The sequence below is a fragment of the Cricetulus griseus genome, chromosome 3 (assembly GCF_003668045.3).
Source record: "Cricetulus griseus strain 17A/GY chromosome 3, alternate assembly CriGri-PICRH-1.0, whole genome shotgun sequence".
NCBI lineage: Eukaryota > Metazoa > Chordata > Mammalia > Rodentia > Cricetidae > Cricetulus > Cricetulus griseus.
Genome location: NC_048596.1, coordinates 223,777,483 through 223,792,554, shown reverse-complemented (window position 1 = coordinate 223,792,554; position 15,072 = coordinate 223,777,483). Strand labels below are relative to the sequence as shown.

At 40.2% G+C, this 15,072-nt stretch overlaps 1 protein-coding gene across 4 annotated transcripts in view; it reads left to right on the top strand.

The window, feature by feature from the left end:
- Celf2 (CUGBP Elav-like family member 2) overlaps positions 1-15,072 on the top strand; it is a 166,782-nt gene that overhangs the window by 112,265 nt on the left and 39,445 nt on the right. For all 4 annotated transcript variants that reach the window (XM_035442834.1, XM_035442836.1, XM_035442835.1 and 1 more), the window contains 2 exons: positions 858-921; positions 10,463-10,597. In XM_035442834.1, coding sequence (XP_035298725.1) covers positions 858-921; positions 10,463-10,597 — 199 coding nt within the window. The remainder of the gene's footprint in view (positions 1-857; positions 922-10,462; positions 10,598-15,072) is intronic.

Genomic DNA, 15,072 nt, shown 5'->3' with positions numbered 1-15,072 from the left:
TCTGCTGGTAAAGACCATCTTAAGAATGGCTGACCACTTCCTTGGCAGTGTGGCTATTCTTAGGCCTGCAGTCATCATTATGATTCTTATGTTGGTCTGAGTCAGTAAATACATGTTCTTCTGATGAAGGCTAAAGAATCTCACTCTGGACATGGATGAGGAAGGAGCAGACAAGACCCTACCTCTAATTGAGAAGCTATTATCAGATGATGGCTGTTGGTGATGGGGAGCCATTTTTTTCTGTCAGTGTATGGCCCCTGATAGGTTGCCTATGCTCCATGGACAGTCTCACATTCATTTACCAGCACATATTGGTGACTAAGTGGACTCAGTGGGATATTAAAAAAAAAAAAGAAGAAGAAGATAAGTCTGGAGGGGATACATAGGGGGGATTGGTGAGAGATGAAGGAGGAAAATGATAAACTATATTGTACACATGAATGAATAAATATTTTTAATGTTACTTAATAAAGAAGAAAGGAAAAACTGAGCTGGGAAGGAAAGTAGAAAAGAGGAGGAAATAGACCTTGATTGACAGAGATGAGTTATGGTAACTACTAGACTACAGAGAGTTATAATTAGTCATGCTTTGTTGGTGTCAAAAGATTTAGCACCTGGTTGTTAAAAAGAGTAGATTGATTGTTTTAAGGCAGCAGTGTTAGTGAGCCTCCCTAGTGTCTGTGTTTCTTAATAGAGATTAGACATTAATATGAGTTCACACCTCCAACTCTGGGGCCCTTCAGTCCATCAACAGGGAGTGGCAGCCAACATATAAATGTAAAGGAAAATAAGCCAGTATAATGAGGAAGTTGCTTTGTCTCCACATTGTTCTGACTGAGGTCTTGTGTTTTTTGTAGCTTCTGCAACAGGCCACCTCCTCCAGCAACCTGGGTGCATTCAGTGGCATTCAGCAAATGGCTGGTAAGTCATGAAGCATGTCCTTTTGTCCATGCTATTTTCTGAATTTTTGGTTGTTTCCGAGGATAATGGGAAAGAACCAAAGAAAAGGAGTAAAGAGTATGTACCAGGTAAACTAGCTTTTTGTGTCTTGGGTATTAAAATTAGAATCAGCTGCTCTGAAATATTTTTCTTGCCTTTGCATTTCATGCTCACACTTCACCTTGCAGAACAATTATGAGGCAACTGCAATTTTTGACAGAATATATTCTTTAGTTATTTGTGTGATTTGTTGTTGTTGTTGTTACTGGGTTAGTGATTGGGAGGTTTCCAGTGATATTCCTATAACTAAGGGCAGCTGAAATGATTAACATCTCTCAAATTTTTAACAATAGGTGATCAATAAGAATGTTCTGACCTCCATAACAAAAGCCAAGATTTCCAGCCTAAATTTGATACAGTTTGTAGTCCCTTGATGACAGACAATTAACACAGTGCCTTTTTTACTTTAGTGCCCAGTTAACAGAATTGTGCATCAGAAGCTTTTATGTAAAAGTATAATCTTTGTTCTCAGAAAAATCAAAGTGACTATATTTGAAAAGCAGCTTATTGAAGGATTCCTTTTCATAATGAGCTGTGCCAGTAGCTGCTGCAACACAGTGATTAGTGAAAGGTCAGTCCTGCTGGGCCACCTTCCATGCTGACATCCTACCCTAGCTCAGGGCCAGGAAGATAGTATGTGCAGGAAATCAGAATACAGGTGCCCATTAACCTGCCAGGAGGAGCAGTAAAAAGTCTTTCCTTGTTTGATTCTAAAGTAGGGGAGGCAAAGAAAAGATTGGGGGGTCATGTTGGAAGGAAGCAGCTTTCTTTAATTAGGGACACCCCCAATTAACTAAATGAAATCCACTTGTGTAAAATAAAGGCCAGGTTTATTTGTTACTACAGAAACTCCTCTTTTCAACTTAAGTTTTTTTTTCCAAATGCATACCTTTAGTTGGCATGGAGCAGATGGCTAGTTTAAAGACATTTTGTTGTTTGGTTTTGTTGTTTTTTGTTATTGTTTTGCATTCTGAAGGGTTTCTCCTCATATATATTCTGTAAATAACACCCTAGTGGTCTCTTGTGGTCCACAGGGTAAGTGCAACTCACCAGGTTGTATAAGTTAGTCAGATCCTGTAACACAGCTTTTAGATTATTCAAGAAATGTATTTTAAAATGACAAATAGTTAATGATTGCATTGTATTTAAGAAAATGTGTTAGGAAGCTGGCCTTGGAGCTAAGAATCACATTGAATGGCTAATGTATTTGTAACCTGTGAAGGAAACTAGAAAGATAGTAGTAAAATGTTGAGGGGAGTGTGTATTCTTTGAAAGGAAAATTGAAAAAAAAAAAAAAAAACCTGTTGCAAGCTGCTAAATACATGCTAATATTTGTCACATTTTGAGCAGGTGGAAGCTTTGTTTTCCTTCTAGTAGCACAGACCCACCCATATTCAAAATTAGGGGTTTTCCTCAGGAGGCTTCAGGCCCCCTACTCTCAGAGCTGTGTAATGCAGAGAGGTCATGTATTCCTGTGGCTTGCACAGTATGCCTTCCCAGGTGGACAGGGTGTCCTACCATTTTTCATTAGGATGTGTGTACTTCTGCCATGTCAGATACAGGTCAAGATATTAGCATTTACATGTTCTGTGTGCTCCTTTGAAAATCAAGGGTATCTAGGAGTCACCCTAAAAGGTGTCATGAAACAGATGGTTAATTTAAAGACATTGTATAAATGTTCTGGGGTTTCCAAAATACCTTTTCTTAAACCTTCACCATGTTAAATTCACCACACTAAGTCTGCACAGACTGTAAAATCAAATACTGAACAGTCCATTATATACCAACTATATTAGCTATTTAAAGTATTAAAATATCACACCTCTTTTTTGTAGCTTTAGAAAAGTACTTCTCATGAGAATAATCAAGTTTTAGCTTTCTAAGTATTTAAAGCTTTGTGGGTTGGGGTATTTATTTGCTCAATAAGGTAAAGAAATGTCTTTTCCCCAAAATAATACTTAGCTTTGATAGGACTTACTTTTTTTTTACTTGTCATTTACCTACAGGAGCATTGTGGGGTGATCATGGTAGATGGGTGACATTAATGGCTGCTGTTTTAGTGCCTGTTCTGTTTTTGTGAAGAGACACTATGACTGAGGCAACCTTAAAAGAAAGCATTTAATTGGATACTTGCTTACAGTTTCAGAGGATTAGTCCATGATCATCATGACAAGAGGCATGTTGGCAGGGAGGTATGGCATGGCACTGGAGAAATAGCTGACAACTTACATGTGGTTCATAAGCACTACACAGATGCAACTGGGTCTGGCATGGACTTTTGAAAACTAAAGACCATCCCCAATGACATACCTTCTCACCCTTCATAAACAGTCCACCAACTGGGAACCAAACATTCAAATATATGAGCCTATAGGAGTCATTCTCATTCAAACCACTACACTTGCTAACTCCTCCAGCTTCCCTAAAGTTGTTCCTCCGTCACCAGAGTATCCCTGATTACCTCAAACTGGTCAGTGCTCCAAGCCACACTGAATTCCTGGAGAGCAAGACCTGCCCCAGTGGCTTATGGGTACACCTAGGCCTATAAAGGTGCTAGAGGCTATTTCTGAATAGATGAGTAAAAATAAATATGTGAATTGAAAGATGTAAATTTGTGTTTTGGATACATTCCCAATAGAGCTCAAGTTAAATGCCCAGTTGTTTTTTTTTTTTTTTTTTTTTTTTATAAAACTTAACTTTAGCCTTACATATAAACTGGAAATAACCATAAAAACCATTGTTACCACATTCACAAATGCATTACTGAGAATTTGTCTAGTATAAAATGTCTTATAGAGCACATTATATATGACAAATATAGTAGAAGCCACAGCATAATAAGGTAGAAGTAACCCAAGAAGTTATTTAATCCCAGTCCCACCTGGAGTTCAAATATTCATTGATTGATAGTCTGACATACTAAATGTGAGGATACATACAACTCATACTCCCAAAGAGTGTGAAACACTTTGGAAACCAGTACCGTTTGGCTATGAACAGCTTTCAAAGCATAATAGTTTTTCATGGGACAGAGATTTAAAAAACAATTTGTTTATATGAGCAAAACATTTTTCATTTGAAGAGAAAAAAGGCAAAAAGAAAACAGAAAAAAATAAATTTTAGATGACACATTGCTAGGTAATTGCATCAGTAAAGTCTGAATGTTAGACCACAGACCCTGTAGCTATCTGCCTTTCTCTCTCAGTCACAGAAAGCAGGCCACATACCACTGCATCTATTTTCAGGGCAGTTAAAAAGCTATGCTACACAGTATCCTTGTAGCCCCTCCCTCTTGCTGCTGCAAGATAAGTTTAAAGTACTACCTGATGTCTACATCTTGGCACATACATTAACCATACTTAATCATGTGAAGTGGGACTTCCCCCACCTCCTAGGCTTTCCTTTAGTAACCTCATCATGCTCATGTGTCTACCTCTCCTCTCTCTTGTGGCTCTCCTCTCGTCTACCACTTCAAGCTATCTCCCCTAAAGAAGCTACTCCAGGTCTTTTAAAAGAAGGCTTTCTCCCTTCAAGGCACCATCATGTTGTCTTTGATATGATATAATCTCTCCCAAGTGGTATCATAATGCTCATTCTGAAGAATAATTTCATATAAGCTCCTTTCCCAAACCAGCTGCATCTGGCCTGTATCTCCTATTTGTGGCATAATGACTATGCTTTATACTGTAGCTATATATCAGTTATGTTTTCTTCAAAAAATCTTAAACATTTTCCTTTGAAGCTACAATCTTTTATAATTTATATAAAACAGAACCTTTATTAAATGTGGAATTTTAAAGCAGAAATGGATCTAGGATTAAATCTTCATAGGCTAAACTCTTTTATGTATACTTACTGTGCTTGAAGATAATTGATTTTATTTCCCCTTTTAAAATTTCTAATAAAAACATACTTATATTTAGCTCTCCTCTAGTATTTGTTCAGTGAATTTTTGAAATTTGAGAAACATAGGATCTGTATCTGGCCTAAGAGTATGTATCCTAGGTGAAGAAAAGAGAACCAGGGCCAAGTACCCTTTTGATCTTTAACTTCTTTGTGGCCACTTTGCACCTCCAAAGAGTATCTAATCAGAAAATGGAGGTGACACTTCAACATTTGCATTTAACCTAGGTCCTTGTAATATTATGCAGTTTTAAGAGTATACCAAAGCAAAAATCACCTCTCTACTACATTGCAAATTGGAAAAGCAGACGTATGAAATAGTTAAATAAGTTACATTGAAACAGTAGCACCATTAAGTGGAGTGGTATGGATTAGGATACAGACCTCTCAAATACCATTTTATGGCATGCCAATAGGCATGCCATTTAACAAGTGGGCAAGTGAGGCTTAGAAGAAGCCAAGTCATTGAACTAGTGGGTATAGACCCATATTTCAAAACCATTTCAGCCTGATCCAAAACCTGAGCGTCCTGTCCCCATCAGGCTTATGAAACAGCACTGTGTCCCAGCCAGGCTAGGTATATTTATATAAACATAAGCTCCAGTGAGGTGCCTACACAGATGACCCAATGGGCAAATAATACCCAGTTGAAGGTAGAGCCCCACAACTGCTGAAGAAGTAGCTGGTCAGATCAAACAGTAAACTGCCTCACTTCATTCTGGAAAATGTTTCCAGTAATAAAGAGTAGACTGTGTATGTAAATGAGTTTTGTCTGAGAGTGAGTTCTTTTTTTCTAAAAACAGGCTCTCCTATAGCCCACACTAGCCTCAAACTCAATAATGTGACAAAGAATGACCTTGAACTCATGACCCTCCTGCCTCTAGCCTCTAAAGTGCTAGTATTGCAGGTTTGCACCACCACAACCAATTTTTGTGGTGCTTGGTATGGAACCCAGAGTTTGTACATGATAAGCAAGTGTTCTACTGAGTGAACTCTGTCCTACCCACTCTTAGAATCAGAAAATCCAAGAGGTCTGAAGCTATGGGTGAAGAGAAATTATCTGCTGAGGACTAGAGTGGAACTGCTTCCTTTTAAATCTGATTAAGCTTCTAGAAGTCTGCTCTAAATTTTGAAAGAAATAATAAAGTGTAAAGTGAAGCATTTGCTTAAAACCACAAAGTATTTCTCTCCTTTTGTGAATTTAAAATCCAGTCTCTGAGAAGGTTGTCTGAAAGTGTCTTTCACAAGTAGGGAAGAGGGTTTGCAAAAACAGTGTCTGGGCAATCTGAGAAGCTCCAGTTGGAGCAGCTCCCAGCATGAAGTGTGCTCATAAGCCCACAAAGACCCTGTGTTCTTCCCTGAGTCTCCAACAGTCCATACCACAGACACTTCCTGTGAATGTGCTAATAGGCCTTAGGAGAATGTTCTATAACCACCCATCTGTCACTTTTTAACAGACCTGATTGGCAAGCACTTGTAACAACTGACATCTGTTCTCACTTATTGATATGCAGATTTATGGTAATTGCCATGAACAATAAGACACAAAATTACCTAAGGTGAACATTAAATTAAATTTTCATGCCCTTTTCCTTATAAATAATTTTTATCTTAAATTTCAATTAGGAATATTATGTATGTTTCATACATAATTTCTTCATTTTTAAGGAATTTTCTTATAAAACAATGAGTGAAAACTTGAATCTCCTTACTCCTCTTTTATTTTTGCCATCATCATAGTAGCTCACTTTTAGATTTCCTAAAACTTAAGTGTTTCATGTGTTTAGCCACCTAGATTATTAACCTTGGTTTGAGAGGTGCCCAGCTGAGCAGAAGTTAAAAGTGGCCATTTTTCTTCTCAGAAAAGCTGTTTGCCAAGCCAGAACCAGCTTCCAAGAAGGGTGACAGGCGCCTTCCTGTCTGGTGCCCTTTCATAGTGAAAGAGAAAGTATGAGAGGGTGGGAAGATGGGCCTGCTTCAGGAACTGGGAAAGAAGGAAAGACAGAGAGCACTCCCTGCCCACACATACACCTTTGAAGAAGTGAAAGGAACCAAAGTGGGAATTCCAAATGACTGGACAATGCAAAGACCATGCAAGACTGTCTTGCCTGTCTTGGGCCTAGGGAGAAGACAGCAGAGTTAATGAAGGAAAGGAGAAATGTTGTAATCCCTCAGAACAGCTTTGGGTGGGAAGCAGCTTAAGGCAGAAGGTAATCTACTGCTCTAGGAAAGTCTAGTGATGTTAGGCAGCAGAAAAACTCTGAGAGCCTGCCCCACCCAATTTCTTCTGTGGAGCTATTATTTTTCCTCCAAACAGCTGACCCTAAGGAAGAAAAGGGGAATGGTAAATGAGATGTTTACTTTTGAGTGAGAACACCCTGACCAGGTACTCATTTGTGGCAGAAAGAGCCCAAACCTGTCACTAGTGATATGCTGTTTGTCATTCTTATGATCTTTACTTGATATAATATTGCTATTGCTAGTTGAAGTTAAGAGAACTTACTATTTGAACCCAGCTCTGTCCAAGGTCATGTTCTTTGGTCTGGTTCACATACTGATTGTCAGAAAGTAGATTCTATTTGAATTAGACTCTAGTTGGGGATCTCAAGGCACAGCAGTTAGCCAGTTTACTCTAGATAGCTAGATTTAGAAAAGGTGACAGTGCTGAGTTTATTTACATCCAGGCCATCTCAAAAGAGAGCCTGCACACTTCTTCACCAGGCTACTGCTTCTGGTAAATTGTGATTGTTGTCACCAACGTAGAATCTTGTGCATTCCAGGCACTAGAAATAGAAGATATGGGTAAAGGATGGGATATTCTTGCCAGTACTGTATTGAGAAACTGAAAATGTAGGGACCATGGCTATAAATAGGGGGCCTGGTGATGGAAGATGTCCTTCTACATGTATGTTTCTCTTATTGGTTGATGGATAAAAAACTGTTTGACCCTCTGACCTGAGTCTATAATAACTGTCTGTTTTGAATTGGTTTAATTTCAGTGTTAAATCATCTTCTTATACGCCCAACTGTCTGTTGGTGATAGAGTATGGTCATCTGGTTCACATCATTAGAACATTAAAGGGACCGTTAGTAATCAAGGGAACAGATGAATCTGTGCAGTGGGCCTCACTCACAGTCCAGATGCTCTTGTCACACTTGAGTATGAAGTGTGTTCATGTAGCTTTCAAGAAATAACAGCCTTTATTTGGTCTGAGTAGGTCTCCACTAAAGCCAGGCAGCTCCCACACTTCTTCCACTTCCAATTTGCTGAAGTGAAACTGAAAATTTAGCCAAGTGTTTCTTCATACCCATAGTGCTTCTAATAAATATGCCACTGTTTGACCATTACCAGAGAGACAAAGAGAGAGCTTTACTCCCAGAGACATTTGATCATTAGATTTCACCAATTCTATATCCTGCTTCTATGCATTGTCGCCAAAGAAGTAGGTGGCTCTTTGGACTTTACCAAAACACAGTAAGTTCAATGGCTCCTGGAGGAAGGCAGGATGTGACTTGGGGCATACTGAGAACTCATTTTACAGCAAAACCCTCAGGAACTTCTTTTCAAACCAGTACCCCAAGAAAAGAGCACCAAAGCACTGCGATTTCTAGGGCTTAGCAGCCAACCCCTTATTCATGCACTCAGCCAGCCATGCACTGCTGGCTGCAAGTCTGCTTAGGAATGTCCCTAGAAAAACTATCTTCCTTCCCCCGGCACATATGGACCTTTATCAGGCCACTCTTCTTAAACAAATCAAATTTGTTGAAGAGATAGTTTTTGAGTATCTGGATTTGAGTCATGAGAAGGTAAAATTAAGCTGATTATTTGACTCCAATCTCTTTCTATATAACAAAGAGAAACATGGTTACTTTTAGTTATTGGGAGGAGAATAATGGGGGAAAGTACCTCAGGTATTTAGAGAAGCCGTTGATTAAGAAATAGAAGGAGTGAGGGAGAAAAGTTGAAAGTTTAAATAGCAAAGGCAGCAGGCCAGAGCCCAATCTCAGCCCATCCTACTACACTCTTGCACATTTTCATTTGCATTTTGTTTCTTAACTTTTACTAATCAGAAATTCATTCTAGTTAAAAATATGTTGACTGAGTTCATGGGCTGCAGACTAACAGCTGGGGAACCTGCATAAGACCGAACCAGGCCCCCTGAACATGGGTGTCAGTTGGGAGGCCTGGGCAGTCTATGGGGCCTCTGGTAGTGGAACCAGTATTTATGCCTAGTGTACAAATGGACTTTGGGAGCCCATTCCCTATGGAGGGATTCTCTCTTAGCCTAGAAACATGGGGGAGGGTCTAAGTCCTGCCCCAAATAATGTGACAGACTTTGATGATTCCCCCATGGGATGCCTCACCCTCCCTGAGAAGTGCATGGGGTGTGTGATGGGGGTGATGAGGGGGGAATGGGAGGTTGGGAGGGAGAGAGAACTGGATTTGGTATGTAAAATAAGATTGTTGTTAATTTAAATATAAATTAATTTAAAAAATTGTTGGCTGTAAGTTTAACATGTATGTGTCTGTCTGTCTGTCTGTCTACCACCATATACTTGTGTAGATCAGATGACCACTTGCCAGAGATGGTTTTCTCCTTCCACCATTTAGGTCCTGAGGATGAAAACCTCAGGTCATCAGGCTACACTTACAGTGATTTAAGGTACTGCCAATTTTTGTCCATCTTATACTGAGCTCCTACTGTGGAGACATGATAAATCTGGAGACATTCATCACTAACATTCATTGAGTACTTAAGATCATGCTAGAGTAATTTGCATTCATTATATTTATTTGCATAGCTCTCTACATTCAGGTACAATTAGCCTGGCCCCCAAAAATGAAGAGGCTGAGTAATTTGCCTACATCCACGTATCTGGAAAAAAATGACAAAGCCAAGATTAGAACCTGTGTCAGTTCAGTTTCAGAGCAGGACCATTTAAGCAATGAACTTTAATTCCTCTGTAATATCTGTGTACCTGTCAAATTAAGAAATGCAGTAACCCCCCACTCTGTGCTTGTTCTGTAGCCACCTACACCCAGCTCTCACCATCTTCATGACAGCTAAGTCATAAATAAAAGTTGCCAGTCCCTATTACCCTGTCCCGTCCAGTCAATATAGAATACTCTATGAACTTCTACAGCATTGAGAGAAGACAGTCCTAAGTTAGGATAGATAGTGCCCCACTGAGCTGAGTCTGCTTAGAAGTACTGGATATAAAGCGGGTACCCCTTCTTAGCATTCTATCACAAGGAATGGAAGATGATATCATTAAAACTCAAAGGAGGTGTCCTCTGAGAAACAGATCCCAGTTCCTAGTCAAGTGGTGTAATCACACATATCCCTAAGGCAACTCTGAGTACAAAATCACAGGGACAAGTGCAGGGATTTGTGTGTGTGTATGTGTGTGTGTATGTGTATGTGTGTGTGTGTGTGTATGTGTGTGTGTGTGTGTGTGTGCGTGCATGCATGCATGCACGCGAATTATAGTCAATTTCAATTTAGAAACAGGAAAATTTGGGCCTGTGGCTGACATCACTTTTTTCTTTCCCCTACAGGCATGAATGCTTTACAATTACAGAATCTGGCAACACTGGCTGCTGCTGCAGCTGCCGCCCAAACCTCAGCCACAAGCACCAATGCAAACCCTCTCTCTACCACAAGCAGTGCCCTGGGAGCCCTCACAAGTCCCGGTAAGTGGAAGGCCTTACTCTTCCTGCACATGACGTAAGACTAGTGTTCATGCAAGTCTTCATGTACCCAGAGCAAATGTTGGGACCCCATGTGCCCAGGATAAAACCAGGAGAACTTCACAGGGACTCTGACTTACTATAGTTCCTACTTCTTAAAAAGAATTTGAATGTATGTGTTTCATTTTCCAAAGAAAAAATGAGAAAAGTTTTCAATGAGAGTTTACATGCTCGCCTTAGTTTTACAAAAGTTTCTTTTTGTTCATCTGATACTTTCGTATTAACTACAGTGACCTTCAGACTCACAGTCCTGCTTTTGTGTCCTATTCTCTTAAAAGGGAAAAAGGCCATTTTCTGCTGATTCTCAAACTCTGATCTTTTTGGTGTTGAATTTCGAACCAACTCCATCCTATACCTTTGAGTTAAAATTCTTGGTGTAGTAAAGGACATTTATGGTCACATTCTGGGGTTTGTAATTGTCTTTTTCCCTGGAAGTTTTGTTGCCTTATACAAGGGCTAGTACCATTTTTTTTTTCTTTTTTGTACAAGAAAGTCTTGATATGGTTTCTTAGATACCATAATTTGTTTGTTTGGTTGGTTGGTTTGGTTTTTCGAGACAGGGTTTCTCTGTGTAGCTTTGGAGCCTATCCTGGCACTCACTCTGGAGACCAAGCTGGCCTCGAACTCACAGAGATCTGCCTGCCTCTGCCTCCTGAGTGCTGGGATTAAAGGCGTGCGCCACCAACACCCGGCCCAATTTGTTTTATTTTTAAAAAGAATATTGGCTTTCTTCTCTGAATTTTCTGGGCCTCAATACATAATCTCCTCTCCTCTAACCTATGAGGGAGTCGGCTTGTACAATCTTGCTTATAACTTAGAAAATTCCATAACATTCTATCATCTGTGCCCAGATGATTAGATAAATAATTACAGAACTTTATTGTAATTCTGCAAGGTTTTCTTATAGAAAAACAGGAAATGAAAGCTACAGCATATTACTGACCAGCTTTCTCAAGAATTCAGATTTCAAGAAGCAATAAAGCATGCCCTTTGAACATGTAAAACTGCAGGGGAAAAAAATAGCCCTTGGGTCTTATAAGATATTGTATATGTAAAACATTATACCAGCTTAGTTTTGAGAGAAGAAACCAAAGCAATATTTATAAGAATCTCCTATATTTAACCCTAATATGCTAAAAATCTCCAAACAGACTATATAGTGATTTAACTCTTTCAAGTATTTTAAAAATACAACATTACTGTGTGTGAGCTTCATTTTATGCAATGAGTAGTATTCCCAAAAATCAACTTGACAGTTTAATTTTTCAAGAAATTATAGATTTAATTTGATCCACAAATTTATCTGAATAAATCCTTTAATGACCCTACATTAACTACTTTTCTTACTCAGACAAAAACAATTGAGTTTTTTTTTTTTTGCTCACAGTTCAAGGGTACAAGTCCATTATAGTTGGGAAGCCATAGCTTCAGGAGCTTAAGGTTGCTGGTCACATTGAATCTACAGTCTGAAGCAAAGGATGAATGCTGGTACTCAGCTCACTTTCTCTTTCTTATTTAGTACCTCTGTAACGATAACTCTTTCCACTGAAGCCACCCAAACCCCACTGCCATGTGGGCGCCCAGAAGAACACACAGAGACTTATATTAGGTTCAAATGCTCCTTGGCCAACTAACTAGAATGGTGTCAGTGAGTGGAATCATCCCACACCCCAAGGTTCCCAGAGGAAGCAGGGAACCTGCCAGGCGCCACAAGCTGCCTTCCTGTGACTAGTCAAGCAGCAGCAGAACCCAGGCAGCTGGCGGTAATGTTACGAACTTGCATGTAAACTTCAGAAAAGCTTAAAAAGGGATTTTTGCAGCAAAGCAACAGAGACAAGCACGACTTCTTGGTAGCAGCACTTTCTCAGGTGGGCTCTGTTTTGCTAGAGACAAGCAGAGACTTGAGCAGTTCCGTTAAAAGAGGTTTCCTGACTTAGCAAAGCTGGGGGCGGGGGGGGGGGCAAAAAAAACAAAAACAGAAAAACACAAGACTCTTTTTAAGAGGCTTGGCTAGCTCAGTTGGTAGAGCATGAGATTCTTTTTTTTTTTTTTTGACTTTTTTTTATTTGAATTACAAACAAGATTGAATTACATGACAATCCCAGTTCCCTTCTCCCTCCCTTCCTCCCCTACCACTCCCCCAGCTAAAACCCTACCTATCACATATCCTTTCTTCTAATTTACCCCTGACTCAAGCTTTCTGCTCCCTCATGACCTCTGCATCCTTCCTTTTCTTCCCTTCTCGAGCATGAGATTCTTAATCTCAGGGTTGTGGGTTTGTGCCCCATGCAGCTGGCAGTGGCAGTGACCACATCTCCAAGCCGGCAGTATCCTTGCTTGATAGCAGCATAGACCAAAGCAGTGAGCACAGCTCTCACTGCTGGCAGTGAACATACCTCTGCCATCTTAGAAAGACGGTGGCTAAGAAAGCAATCACTTTATTTTTGGTGGTGTTGTTTAATAGTTTAAAGATTATGTGGCCAGAAAAAGGTAAAGATTTACAGTAAAGACAGATTCAGATGAAGAAAAACCTCTAAAGGTTTATACTGTGCTTAAAAATATATGTTTGTAGGTTTGTGGGGAAAAAAAAAAAAACAGGAGGAAATAGAGTAGCTGGGTGTGGTGGCACAAGCCTTTAATCCCAGCATTCAGGAGGCAGATACAAGCAGATCTCTGTGACTTCAAGGCCAGCCTGGTGTACGGTGTGAACTCAAGGGCAGCCAAAGTTACACAGAGAAACCCTATCTCATAAAAGGAAATTATAAAAGTAAAAGGAATAGAATAATAAAAAGCCACATAAAGATGGAAAATACACAGAGAGTCTGGATACTATATGCTATATTGTTGTCTTTAAACTTTTGATTACCGAGGAAAGAGCAACAACTGCTAACAGACATTTGATTATCAATGCTGCTAAATTAATCCAACTTATACATTCTAAAAGTGCTTTGACTTCAAAATTTAAGTCTAAGGACAGGCTACTTGGGACCTTAACTTGGCAGCGGGCTAAACTCAGGCGCCGTGGTGGAAAGCGCCCACATGGTGGCAGGGCTTGGGTGGTTGGGGTAAAGACTTATTGTTACAAGTACCCCCTCCAGATCATAGGATAGTGCAACCTACACTTAGGGTAGGCCTCCTCTCTTCAGTTACACATCTCTGGAAGACCCTCACAGAAGAGCAGAAGGTTTGTCTCCTAGGTGGTTCTAGACTTTGTCAAACTGACATCAGTCATCACAAACATCTTTCACATAGCAGTTTCTCCCATATAAAAACAGCATTGATGTTTTTGAAACATATTAAATGTGAAGATATTATACTTCAATAAATACTATCTATAAGTTATTTCACAGTGTTAGATAGTGCCTTTATAGTATGGCAGGTGCACCACAAACACATACTACTACCTAGGAGTTGTTAGACCCTCGGGAAACTCAGGCCTCCGGCGTCCCAGCCCAGGACCACAGTCACCCCAATCACCAGGTGGATTCAAAAGCTTGCTGCAAACTGCATTTATTGTTGTTTAACGAGCTAACCCCATGTTAGCTCGGGTCTTTCACCCACTGGCCATAGCAGATGGCTAGCAAAGACAGCTCGAACCAGCTGCAGAGAGATCTTGTAGGGCAGCGTAAGGGGAGTGTCTAGGGGTACGCACAGGCTCAGGATTGGTGTGCCTCCAGGCTTGGAGGGATTGCCCTGTGTTGATTGGCCAATTGGTTGTTATGGCCCATAGGCCTTCCCAAGGTGGTTGCTATGCTCTGCGTCATTGCTGTGCATTTGTCCATAAAGCACATCCGTAAAGCATAGCGCCGCCAGCTAACTTCTCATTGGTTCCTTGCCATGAGGCAGGGATTTGACTTTCTAGTGACTAGGACAAGGTCAGACAAGCACGTGTTCAGCTCTTATGGCTGCCGACAGGGGCAGGCATCTAACCTTAGTGACTAAGACAAGGTCAGACAAGCTGTTATGGCTGCCAAAATGGGGAACTGGTCCCTTAGAGTCTTTTAAGTCTTTTGGGAGATCTCAGAAAATTAATAAATAGATAGATATTCATTTAGATGAGATAAGGCAGTTAATATTGAAAAAACAGAATAAGGTATACAGTGAAGGATCTAAAGGAAGTAAGTCCTTTATTGAAAAGTGGCATTTGTGCCAAAGCCTGAGTAGAGTGAAGGAAGCCATGTAGTTTTCAGAAAAGGACAGAGGCAAGGAGCTTGGAGTGACAATAAACTAGCAAGAATGCCCTGGTATTCCCAGGAATGAGGGAGAGAGAGGGAAAAGAAAACAGTAAGGCTAAGCTGGGTATGGTGGCTCCTGTCTTTAATCCCAGCACTTAGAGAGGCAGAGGCAGATAGATCTCTGTGAGTTCCACCTCTGTGAGACAAGGCCAGCTATGTCTACAAAGTGAGTTCCAGGATAGC